The sequence below is a fragment of the Plectropomus leopardus genome, chromosome 9 (assembly GCF_008729295.1).
Source record: "Plectropomus leopardus isolate mb chromosome 9, YSFRI_Pleo_2.0, whole genome shotgun sequence".
In the NCBI taxonomy this organism is placed as follows: Eukaryota; Metazoa; Chordata; class Actinopteri; order Perciformes; family Serranidae; genus Plectropomus; species Plectropomus leopardus.
Window position 1 is genome coordinate 26,780,862 of NC_056471.1, and position 12,946 is coordinate 26,793,807.

Below are 12,946 nucleotides of genomic sequence, written 5' to 3' on the forward strand. Positions count from 1 at the left end.
CAGGACTTTGGTAGGTTCCTCTCTTCACTGCTAAGCTCTCCTGTTTTCACAGGCGAAGCAGCAGTTGACAGAGCTGTTATGTAATGGAGAAGGAAGTGGACCGCGGATCTGTCTGCTGGTGCATTCAGAGTTCATCTTATCACATAAACCGGATCTCCACTAACGACATATTTTGGTTTATCGTGATGCAAGAGCAGTCAACAGCAGCAGGGCGTGATTGGGATTCTGAAACATTACTGAAGGCAATCAGATGTAACTGAAAGCTCAGAAGTATGTCCTTAGACGTGATAAAAGTGGGACACAAATAGGAATTTAAGTGGGCTGAAACTAGTATTCATATTCTTATTCCAGCATTCACATTTCAAACTAAAATCAAATGTCAAATGTCAAATGTCACTGTGGTTCTGCATTGTCAGTCAAATAAGGACAATGACATAAACGTGTAAAGGCCTCACGAGAATCAGATGCCCCACAATGCAGCATTATTACGATACTTTCTGCCACCTTTAGTGAAGCGTAGCGACACAGACAGCTGATTAAAATGACACAAATATCCTGCTTTCTGCCTCAGTTTACGGTGTGAATCTCTTTAATTTCATCAATATAAAAGTCCTCTGCTATGTTTATGTTTATATTGGATAAAGACAAATGCACGTTCTAGATATTGGGAGGCTGTGTCCCCTGTGTCCCCTGTGTCCCCTCTGAAATCCTACATAAGAACCAGTACAATGCCGCAGCTGAGATGAATTAAACACAACCCAGTGATACTATAATACAATCAGTTAAACATTGGGAAAATTAAAGCTCTGAATACCTGGAGGAGACACGTGTGCACGTTAACACGCCGCAATACAAGAAAATGTTGACAATCTGCTTTAGTCACATACAGAGACAGAGTTCTGCTGGCCCAAGGCAACAGCAGATTTTGAGAGGATTTAGAGTTTTTGGACCTGGATTTGTGTCAAACCATTCTGTTTCTATTTTGTGCTTTTCAATAGCTCACAGCAGGGATGTGCTCACAGTAGGGATGTGTTGACTAGTCAATTAAACATTGCCACTTTTACTTGTCAGCATCAGAAATGCTCGTCCATTAAACATATTATTACCATATTCAGAGGAAAACGGAGGGAGTTCTGGTCAGCATGCTGGTCAGTGGCCCTAAACATTAATGGCTCTCACTCTCTCTCTTGGTTCACACATACATGCACAAACACACATGCGGTACAAGTCCACAGCTGAGATAGATGAAACATAATCCAGTATACAAGTAATTAAACTGTGGGAAGATACAAAACTATATAAACTCTTAGTGCAACAACAGACAAGGTCAATAGTGAGTGGGGCACACATCAGCATATTCCACGTATTCATCAGCTCTGAATACGTGGAGGCTACGCGTGTTAAAAATGTTGACAATCTGCTCAAGTCACATACAAAGAACAAGTTCTACTTGCCTATGGCAACAACACATTTTTAAAAAAGATTAAGAGTTTTTGGACTTGGATTTGTGTCAAACCACTCTGCTTCTATTTCGTACTCTAAGTGTGAGCTTTGACAGTGAGAGGATAGCCACTTTGACCATTTTTTATGGGGAAGATGGAATTTAGTGAAAGATGCAAAGTTAAAAAAAGCATAAATATGAATTATGTCAAATGAAAATGGTGTTTTGTTCAATATTTGGTATATTACGGTGCATATGTTTGATGCTTTTGTAGAGTTTTCAGTTAACAATAGTGTAACTGTTGAGTTTTTAATTATATTTCATTAGTAACTAAGAAAAGAAGAATATTATAAAACTCAATTGACTCATACAGATTTGATCAAATGTCTGCAAACAAATGCATCACCACAAACGTGGGTGTGTATGAGTCAAGCAGATATATTGTATTTTATTGGTTTATTAGGCGTTTGAATTTACTGAAATTGTTGCATTGGCGTCATCAGCGTTGGATGATATTTAAGTTTTTGAGAATATTGATTTGATGAAAACTATTCGAATATATATCATATACTGGATGTGAAATGATGTGCAACAAATATCTGTAGCCCAAAGTTATGAAATAAAGCAACTTTTACCTGCATAATAATGACTGGCAGAAAAAAATGGGATTAGGCATTTGTATGTTTGTGTGTGTGTGTGTGTGTGTGTGTGTGTGTGTGTGTGTGTGTTCATCACTCACCATGCTCCTCGATGTAGTCGACGATGTGTTTCACCAGTGCAGGAACCTCATGGCCACTGATTGTGTGTGTGCGCGTCACCTCCTCCAAAGGAACGCCAAATACCCGTGTGGTGCTGGCTGAGCTCCCGCCCTCGTTGCCTGGCAACGGAGACACGCTCTTCCTCATGGCCTCCTCCTCCTCCTCACCACAGCCCCGCCAAGACCTAACGTCTGTAGGAAAAAAAAAAAAAGAAAAGCAGGAGGGAGATTAGACAAAAAGAGAGAAGAATGGTTTACAAAATAAGAGCCTCAGTTAAAGGATGCCGTGCGACATTAAAACATCACTTTTCATCCTCAGTAGTCCAAACTCTGAAAGAGTGAAGGGAAATCACTTCTGAAGACTGAAAGAGAGATCCAAGGAGTTGACAAGAAGAGCTGCTCTGCTGTTGACAAACAAACAAAATGAGCACAACACCCTGAAACATGAGGGAGTGATACGCTGTTTGTGGACCTCCCCTCCTGACACTGAACCGAGACAGAGGAGGAGGAGGAGGAGGAGGAGGAGGAGGAAGAGGAGGAGGGACAGCGGCAGTAGGCCACTGGCCAGCAGAGGCATTTACACCTGACCTGGTCCTTTAAGGGAGAGGAAGAACAGGTGGAGCAGGAGAAGAGCTACAATATATGTTAAAGTTCATTCTGCGTCTGTCACAGGAAGTTCTCCTGTCCTATGATCACTGCATTCATACATATACGATCGATCAGGGTTTCTAAAACTGTGAATGCAGACTAAAGTGGGTTAAACCATAACCTTTTTTTAGAACTACTGCTAATTTAGTTAATATGCTATGACGTTATAAGTTTGTCCACAGCTAAGATGAGATGATGACACCACTTACTACCTCAGCATGCAATGTTGTTGACAAAACAACAACAGCGGCTGTTTCAGACAGCACACACCGAGCCACAGAGCTGCCATTGTTTTAGAGCAGTTTCAGAGGAATACTGCGTGTTTTGACTGTAGCTGACATTACACCTTGAAAGAATACTTCACCCAAAAACGGCCATGTGTACATCAATTATTCACTGCGTGTTACGTTGAATTCCTGAAGAAAATCTGTGTTTCTTGCATGCATTCACAGTGAACAGAGAATTCACAAAAGGCGGACGTTCATCGATTTAAGTAAACTGGCACCATGTTGAACACAAACCAAACTATATTAAAACATCTATTTAAAACTCTCACGCAACTCATATATTATAATGCAAGTCCCGCTTATCCAGTCGAATGCTCAGTACTTCCCAAACACATGTATTTTTGCTAAAATGTTATGATTAAAAGACGTCAGTACACTTAGACTCATACTGAATTGCACCACACATTGGCATTTGTTTCAATGTCGACACATTCGGGTTTATAAGTGGCCGCTAGTGTGTATTTTCAGTTTAACAGCGGTCAAGTATTGTGCCTGGGCACACGGGTGCATATGAATTTCACTCAAGTGGAGCTCATATGAATGTATGTGCACACTCAGGGCACACTACTCATAGGCAGAAGTGTTTGATATCAAAACGTTTTATCAAAAAATGCATGTGTTTGAGAAATACTGAGCATACGACTGGATAAATGAGACTTGCATTATGCTGCACAAGTTGTGTGAGAGTTTGTGAACTGATGTTTTGATATGGTTTTACTGTTGTCAAATCTGGGGCCTGGTCACTTTAATTCATGAAGAGTGTGAAATTAAATTGGAATTATTGGCTAGACTATTGACTGAAATGTTCAATTTAGTCTGATCACCAAAAAAGACTAAAATGTTAACCATTTTCATTGATTAAGACTAGAATTTTTTGACTAAGACTAAAAAGCCAGATTTACAGTTAACAAAACTGTGGCTAAAAGCAAAAAACAACAACAAAACAGGATGAGGCTGATTACATATGATAAAAACTGACGAGGACTTTTGATGAAGTTCTAAGAATGAAACAGCTAAAACTATTTATAAGACGCCCTAATGAGATGTTTCTGTTCAAAAGAACCAGTGTGTGGTTGGACAAAATTACTTTTAAAAATACAGGTTCCTTGTACTTGTGTATTTGGGGAGCCACAGCAGGAAGAGAAGGAGACAGATTAGAAACAGAGTAAAGTAACAGAGCTGCGGTGCTGCTTTCAGACGGGGATTATGGAGCAGGTGTTCTGTCTTTGCTAAATGAAAGGGCGGCTAAAGTAGAACACCAGGATTTCCTCTTTTTAAAGTGATATTATATCAGCTTCTTACAACTATGTTTTAAATTGCATAAACACGATTCAGCGTGGGTGAAAGTCAGTCGTTTTTGCACTTTTTTTGTTACATAATCATCATTTAAAGGCCATTACTTAAATTAAATTCTCCATCCCTACAGTATTTGTCATGTCCTTTGCCATCATCACTCCTTAGCTGCCGTGCAAAGGCGATGCTGTGAGTGCCTGAGTCAGACAACGGGATGGAAACCAATGCAAAGTGAACAAGAATGTGCAACAACAATTTCTGTCCAAAGTTTGACATTGATAATGGTCGATTCGTGAGTAATCTGAACGCAAACAGTGGCAGATGGTGTCCAGTCTACTCCTCAGGGGAGGAGGAACATCACCAAATGTTTATCAGAAAATGTACGCTGGTTCTGTTCCAGTTTAATTAAGCTTATATCTGATCTTTACTAACATTGGTCTTTTAAAGATATTACCATTAATTACAATAACAACAGATATACCATAAAATATACTGACTTGTTAATATTTTAAATAATTACAATACCTTCAGTTGAATTATTTTTTTTTTTGTTTTAAGTACACGAGATCAGTAGACTCAGTAGCCCTGGAGTCAGAAATGACATCACAGTGCTGACATTTACAAAGAACTCATTGAATACATGCAGTTATTTCTCATAAAAAGGTTTGCGTGTGCACACACACACACACACACACACACACACACACAGTATGGCTATAAAAATGGCTATAAAACAAGTTTTACTTGTTCAAAGTGGTCAGCTGTCTGCTCCTCCTCTCACTCCTCTGATAACCAGTTTAAAACCAGTTTGGTGTTTTTATGGTGAACAGCAACTGAACATCTACAGAAGAATCTGAGGATATTTTTATATGAGGTATGTGGGTTTCTATATCAGGATGCAGGTAATGTTTTATTCTTCCGTGACATTCGGTGTAAAGATGTGCTGATGTTCAGCATTATCACAAAATTGAGTTTTTTTGTTTGTTTGGTTTTTTTTTTTTAATTTTCACTTAAGAGAGCCAAACGAATTGGTATTTTTTGTTTGGCTAATATCCATCCATCCATCCATCCATCTTCATCTGCTTATCTGAGTCCGGGTCCCTCTCCACAGCAACGCTTTCCAGCTCCTCCCGGGGGAACCCGAGGCGTTCTCAGGCCAGTCGAGATATCTAATCCTCCCTGGTCGAACACCTCTAACAGGAGGTTTGGCTAACAGGCTCGGGATATATCATATTATGCATTTTTTTTAACATTTGCAGCCACTGAGAATTCTAAGAGTTGACCAAAAGACCCAATAAAACTTACTGGATGCTTTCTGATTTATACGTTCTCTATTAGCCATAATAGGGGTCTTCACATATCGACCTGGACTATAGGGCCCAAGACTCGACTCGGGACCCCTACGGGTTCAGGTCCATGTTCTATTATGGGTCAGGACAGCAAGGGGAAAGAAACTTACTTCTATATACTTACAACTTGAATTTATTTCTTTTGATTGTTGGATCCTGACAGACTAAAGTAAAATAAGTAACTGAGGAACGGACACATGTTCTGACTTTGCTTCAAAGGTAAGGAGTCACTACTTTTCTTGTCTCTCTTGCTTCCGGAAAATCTTTCCGTAAAATGAACTGAGCAATTAATTTGTGAAAAATCTGAGCAATTTAACCATGTGTACCATGTCCATTTTACAAAAGTCAATATGGACATGTTAATTTGGATGCGTAATCTAAGTTGCTTAGAACTATGGTGAACTGGCTGCTGGCGAGCTTTACAGCAGCTCACATCACAACAACGGCAGAATAAGTGAAAATACAACAGAATAAAACAAAAATAGACATCTGAAACATTTCAAAACATTATTTACAGTTAAGATTGGTAGAAAAGTATGTTGTATCTGACAAGATATACATAGATTATTTGTTTTTGTTTTTGTGGTAGAACAACATTTTAGCAGTAATTTTAGGGAAGGGAAAACATTATTTTAAAAGTTATTCAGTCAAATCAAATCTCTGAACAAATTTCCTGTGTCATTTAGGGTTTGGGTCTATCATTTTGGACCTGTGAAGACCTCTATGCCATCATTTTGTCAAAGATGGTTTCCTCAAGAAAGAAGCACTACTCTGGGTCATTTTGAAATACAAAGGAAGGACAAGTGATTTTTTTGCTGATTAGAAAGATTAACAGAGTGGCGAGTCTTTATCTAGGAAAACAAACAAGCTGATGTCATCTTGTCACTATCAATTAAGTATTTATCAGCTAACCAGGAAGTTAAGATAAATGATAGACAACTGGAAGATTCTGGCCAGTAAAAATATTTCCAAGTGTGCATATTATTTTACATTAGCAGGAGAAAATGGGAACTCTTATTATAAAGAGACGCTCGGTTCTGCCTGGTTGTGGCTGTTAAAAGAAAGTTTCGGATATTGTAGATAGTGTTAAAGTCTTTTAGTCTGTGAAGTTAATGTTAGCTCAAGTGTCTTAAGTGTCGAGCTCTTCATGATGAAAGTGAGTACAACAATATATAAAATTAGCATCTTATCTATTCCCAGTTTCAAAGTAAGGTGGGTCCATTCCCTCCACCAGCAGAGGCTGCATGTGACTGTGTGAACTCACCGTGTAGCAGTGAAAGTGTGTCCTATCCTCTCCTCCCCTAGCCAGTGAACCACCGAACCATCTATGGCTGCTTCAGGTTGTGGCAGAAGATGAGCCGGTAGTTCCTCATTGACGGACCGCTAATCCCTCTTGCAGGATTCCCTTCTAGCTACGCTGAGAAAGAAAGAGACAGAGAGGGAAAAGGACGAGGAGGGAGGAACGAAAGAAAAGAAGACAATGGCAGGAGAAAAAGACAGACAAGCAAAGTTGAGGGTGGAGACAGAGGTGGGGAGGGAGAAAAAGATGGAATCGGTTTAGTAACAATCCCTGGTATGTTTACAGACATCTGATTAGTCACTTTCTACTGTGATATAACGCGACGGCGTTTCAAGCTGTAACATATTTACATTTTCTGTTCGCCCGCTGTCAGGTGTTTGCTAGGACAAAAATATTATGTAGCACAAGAGGAGATAATCATTATGTTTGTTGGAGCAAAAGCCTAAAATTGGCTATTACTCAGAGTTTATCGCTTTTTACAATTCTTCATATTATGTCAGTATGAAAAAGAGGAAAAGAAAATATGCTGAAAGCAAAAACACACCTTTATATTGAATTGGTTCAAGCTGCCATAATCAATAATCTATCATAAATACATGTTGAGTGGTTATAAAAACTTCACTCATTTCTACAAAGCACATGTATTAATAAACGATGCATAAAATGGGCTCTGCCAACACAGAAATTCACTGCAGCATAATGTGGGCGCCACAGTTAATTACTTTGATGCCATATGGGCATACCAACACTTCCTCTGTGGAGCAGTCACAAACAAACTTCCTTCATCTTCGACTGCAGAATAAAAAAAGACAGAGCAACACTGTTTAACAATTTAAAACCTCAAATATAATAAAACATACAGAATTATTCACACAAATCTAACAAAATTCACCATGTTTAAATGTCAATGCAAAGTGACCTTCCTCAGCAATCCCAGATTGGTTGCATATAATTAGATCCGACAGCAAGACACGAAATTAATGCCATAAATCGGGCGAGTGCTGAAAACACCACATGCAAAATACCTTTCAGGAATTGGACACAGATGACCAGTTAGACACAAAATGAGGGCAAAAGAAGAAAATAAGAAAATATAGCTAAAACCTTACAGACTAATCATCATCAAAACAAAATAAAAATAAATAAATAACCTGACAAAGACAGAAATCACAGTTAACACGCCGCCTTCACACCAAACCTTTTATCAGAATCACATCAGTTTCAAACCTGAATGGGTCTGGTTTAGGAACGATTTAGTGTTTTTGATACATTTATCCCGTTTTGTTTTCTGCACTCCCCGTCCGGTGTTTCTCTTTATTGTCTACGCCCCTTTCCCCTCTTTCGTTTCTTTTTCAGCCTCCTGTCTTTCTTCTTCTTCTTCTCTCCCCTTTCATTTCTCTCTCTCCTACGTCTCCGTCCTCTCTAATCTCATCTTCCTACTTCAAGGTTCGAGACGTCACGTTGGACACGAATGTGCTGGGGGTGGGGACCGAACATAATAATTAAGGTGACAGCAGTCAGGCTAGACCTGTGTGTCCTGCGTGTCTGTACATGTCCATGTCAGTGTTCGCAAACTGTCACTTTGGATGTGTGTATGTCAGGTGTGTTTCTGTTAATTGCTGCTACTTGGGAGTGTGTCTATGTTTGTATGCACGTTTGAATTGTGTCGAGGTTGCATGAAGTGTGCATGAATAGAGAAACTGCTCCTGTGGACTTAGCAGGTCTATATGGGAATATGTCCGAGTGGTAAAACATTAAAACACATAGTTCTACTTCTGAGAGCGTTATAAAATCACTGAAAAATAGAAGAGATGGAGAAGGCACGAGAAAACGAGAGGGAGAGTGGAAGAAGGAAAATTACAATTGCTAAATAGACAAAATAATTTCAATTTGGTTCTTTAATTAAATGAATAATGAATTACTTGCATCATGAATAAACGGTCACACAATCACAGTCTCCCCGAGTGCTGCGCCTTGACAGCGGTGTGCTATGACTTTTTGGGTGACATTGGTGCCTGTGAATCAGGAGCACTTGTTTTGTGATACATCACTCTCAATTCTATTTACCTCATTTGATTTTTTTTCTTACTTAAAATGAGAGATTTGATAGGAAATTTGTTGCTTAAGTCAGTCAAATAAAATGACAAACCTTGCTTACGACTGATTAACATTTTTTACTTTAACTTGTCCAATATAATGCTGCTAAATGAGCACAGAATCGACTGTTCATATTCAGAATCCATATGTGTTGATAAATAGATATTTCTGGCATTAGTCCAATCGTTATAATGTTCAATAATAGACAATTTTTACTGGTCTGTGCAAATATGAGCCCATTTATTTAAGCTTGTTAGTTTTCTTCTTCATTTTAATTCAAAGAATTCTTTTGAAAATCATATCTTTTTGACCTATGTCACAGATCTCTTTCCCACAAACTCTGCCATATTGAGCTGGAAAAAAAACCTGCTCCTTAATATGCACACATGCACCTGGTTGAGCCCTGGTGGGTTTGAGCCCAGTTTCCGTCTGGAACAACTCTTTCATTCTTGCTTTTCTGCTAGAATACACTCTGTCCCCGTACTTCCTCTGATTTCTTTCCTTTCATTCATCCTGGTGCTGCACATTACAAACACCATCCAACCTTCTTCGGTGGTCTGCATCACCTCTTCGTCAGGAGGACCTGAGTGTGGTGATAAGCAGGAGCAGGGATTGTCACTGACGAGAACTGAGGCGAAAATACTGACTTATGAGACACTTCTCTTCCTTAACTTGTTTTCCTTCCCGGAAAGCATCTGGCTTTCATTATTACCTTGAAAGGATAAAGGATTTGCTCTACCCGGCTATCTTTGCAGAAGTAAGATCACTAAATCATAACAGTGCCCAAAGCTCTTCTGAAAATGTTCAATCAGTTAACATAATCATGTAACAATTCTAGCCAACAACAAGCATTTTTAAGAGTTTTGGCAACAGCCGCGTGGAAATAAAACCCTGTGCCACAGTACGAACGCTGCTGAAAACTTCAGTCTGTGCAATGCTTCAGACATTTCAGATACAAGAAAAAAGCTTTTATTTAAATCTATTTTAGGTAAAAACAAAAAAACAATGAGCCAAAACATGAATCATTTACCTTTCATTCAGTCCAGCATCTTTACTTGCAATGAAACTGCCTAAACCATAATCCTAAAATCAACTTTGGCTTTTAACATAGTTGGTTAATGTAAAACCGAAATCCTCGTCGCAACCTTTTAAGTAGACAAAATGTTCTTACTGCAGCGATGATTCAGAGTTACAGCTTTTAGCAGACGTTACGTTTCTCTGGTGTTCGGCTCAGTGGCAGATGTGACTCTGTGCCAAATGTTCTTTAAAAACTGCTTGTTTTCTTATTAAAGATCATATATGGTCTGTTTTCTAAAACTCTTACAGATAATGCCAGGCTGATGTAAAAGGTTGCCTATAAAGCCATACATTTCTATAATAAAAAGCTCCTCTCTAAAGCACAGGCTGCACTGAGGTGACAGATGAATCAGTCGCTGCCTCAAATGACCTCGTCTGCCCTCCACATCTCACAGTCAAACTTAAACTATCACAGTAAACTTGACTTTACTTCCACCTGCAAGATCATTTGAGAAGTTGACCTATACATTTGTATGAGTCACTGCTACACAAACAGTATACCAGGCGTGGGCAGAAAAGACCGTTCAGCCAACATGGAGGAAGCGTTCACTTAGGCCAAGTCAAAGCATCACAGTGTTTTATCGGCATCATAGCAAAAGGAGCTGCTTTTTTTTTGATCCACATTCAGCAGGGCTACAAAACAATGTGTTAGACTCACCGATACCACTACTCAGTTCACTAGTAAAGCCAGGGTACACATGATATAACTTCCAGTTTGACCGTTGATTTTGAACAGGTATTGCTTAGTGTGTGTCACAACATAACTTTGCAGTTGAAACTGCCTCCTGCACTCATAGAGGTGACTTTCTTTTACTTTTTCAACTCAGAAATGAGATTATCCTCTTGTGGCATGTTGCCCTTTTGGGGGCTGATACAATAAATCCTTTCAGTGAGTACAAGTTTTTTGACTGATATTGGTCAGTATCACGGTTTTACAACATATTAAATCTTAACAGTATTATTTTCAATACAGTCAAAAGTGCAGGTGCTTGTCTTTCTATTAAACGCATACAGAAACGTTGTATTGAGGCAGTGTGCAGGCAGCTGAGCTGAAAAAGATGGCAGCTGCGAGTGGTGGGGATAACGTTACTGAAGTGACGTTAGTGAAAAGCCATCCAGCAACGGCGGGAGAGACAGCGAGACAGCTGGCTTTTTACATCCGACTCAGTGAATTTAGATCTTATTTTGACCAAACTAGAGCTGGTGATTGTTGAAACAGAGGAAAGACTAACCAAGACAGTTTTGCTGAGTTTTATTATATGTTTTTGTAAAGTTTAAATGAAGTGGGTCTAATGAGTTGACAACGCAAGCTACCATCTAAGTTTGATGAGAGCCAGGAACTTGAATTCAGAAGGTGTGGGGTTGTATTTTGTGTAGAAATATTTTCCTTTTTACATTTTGTGAGTTTAATAAACTAAAAAATCTCGAGGAACATTGCAAGATTACTGCTCAAACTCACATTAAATGATTATTATTTTCATTTTGTTTTAGATATTTATTATCTAACGCTCAGTATCTCATCCCCATGTTCTTTGTTTTACCTAGAACCAAACCCAGTAATATAACTGAGACAAAATGCCACCTGCGAATCACTTTTGCAGGACTCTGCTGTATACCCCGATAAAGAGAGGAAAAGGAAAGGGAAAAAAACAGATATCACCTAAGCCTAACTGATGTGGCCTTTTACTGAACTTTAAAGAACAACCAAAAGGCATTCGACCTCAAAATCTTTTATCTGTTTTTGGACACATTACTGAACCTTATATTCAGGTTTTCGTACTAAACGGGGGTTTCAGATATCTTATGTTTGCTCATAAAGATTGCTGAGTCCTCTCGAGGTTTTTTCTCCAGCTTTTATTCTTTCCAAAAACAACTGAGCTGGCACTGCTTGGTCCTAAGCCTCTTTAAAAGCTAAAGAAAATCCCACATTTGGAGCTGAGATTCTGGTATTGGGTCACGGCCCTAACTGCTGGAACCAAAAAAAGGTACCGATAGAAGATGGGCTTTTTAACGGCATTCATTTTTTTTACATTATAATATGATTATTACTGCCAGTAACTTAAAGGTCAAAATAGCATGTTACCATGGTGCATACACTTTTTAAGCGAGGGTGGTCCTGTTACCGCCAGGCTCAGACTGATGAGGACAATGACACTCGGAGATTAGAGAACTCAATGTCCCCAAACCAGCGCCTGGTCTGCCATGAAAACTGACCCTAAAAGGCCTCTGTAGTGAGGATTTGGTCAGTAATGGAACAGTCTAGAATGGCTCCGTCTGTGTTTCTTTCTGTCTGTCTGTGTGTCTTAATCCCAGATATCATGCTTGACAACCTCCTGCTCAACAACGAGGCACATTGTAAGGGAGGAAACAGAGAAAGTGAAGGCAGCGCACTAAGAGAACGGAAGAAACGTAAGCGAGAAAGTCAGAAAGAAACAAAGGTCAGAGAGGATAAAAAGGCACACGGAGAACATAAGAATAACACAGAAAACAGAATAAAAGCACAGTGACACAATTAAAGAAGATAAAACATGTTATTCATCTCTGGTAGATTACTTTGTAACATTAAACTGGTCATTTTACTGCTTTACATAGAAATCAAGAAACTAAATTAACAGTTGCATGATAACATTCCCAAGCTGTAAAATCCTCCCTCATAGCATTATAAACCACAATGTGTTTTAGCATCTGATAAGCCTT

At 39.0% G+C, this 12,946-nt stretch overlaps 1 protein-coding gene across 4 annotated transcripts in view; it reads right to left on the minus strand.

The window, feature by feature from the left end:
• Positions 1–12,946, minus strand: part of fam13b (family with sequence similarity 13 member B) — a 105,149-nt gene that overhangs the window by 71,270 nt on the left and 20,933 nt on the right. For 3 of the 4 annotated variants that reach the window (XM_042493281.1, XM_042493282.1, XM_042493279.1), the window contains exons 2-3: positions 7,040–7,187; positions 2,181–2,390 (exon numbers count right to left, since the gene is read on the minus strand). In XM_042493281.1, the coding sequence (XP_042349215.1) occupies positions 2,181–2,346 (166 nt within the window). In that variant the 5' untranslated portion in view covers positions 2,347–2,390; positions 7,040–7,187. Of the gene's footprint in view, positions 1–2,180; positions 2,391–7,039; positions 7,193–12,946 lie in introns of all 4 variants that reach the window. The other variant, XM_042493280.1, reaches the window with a different exon arrangement.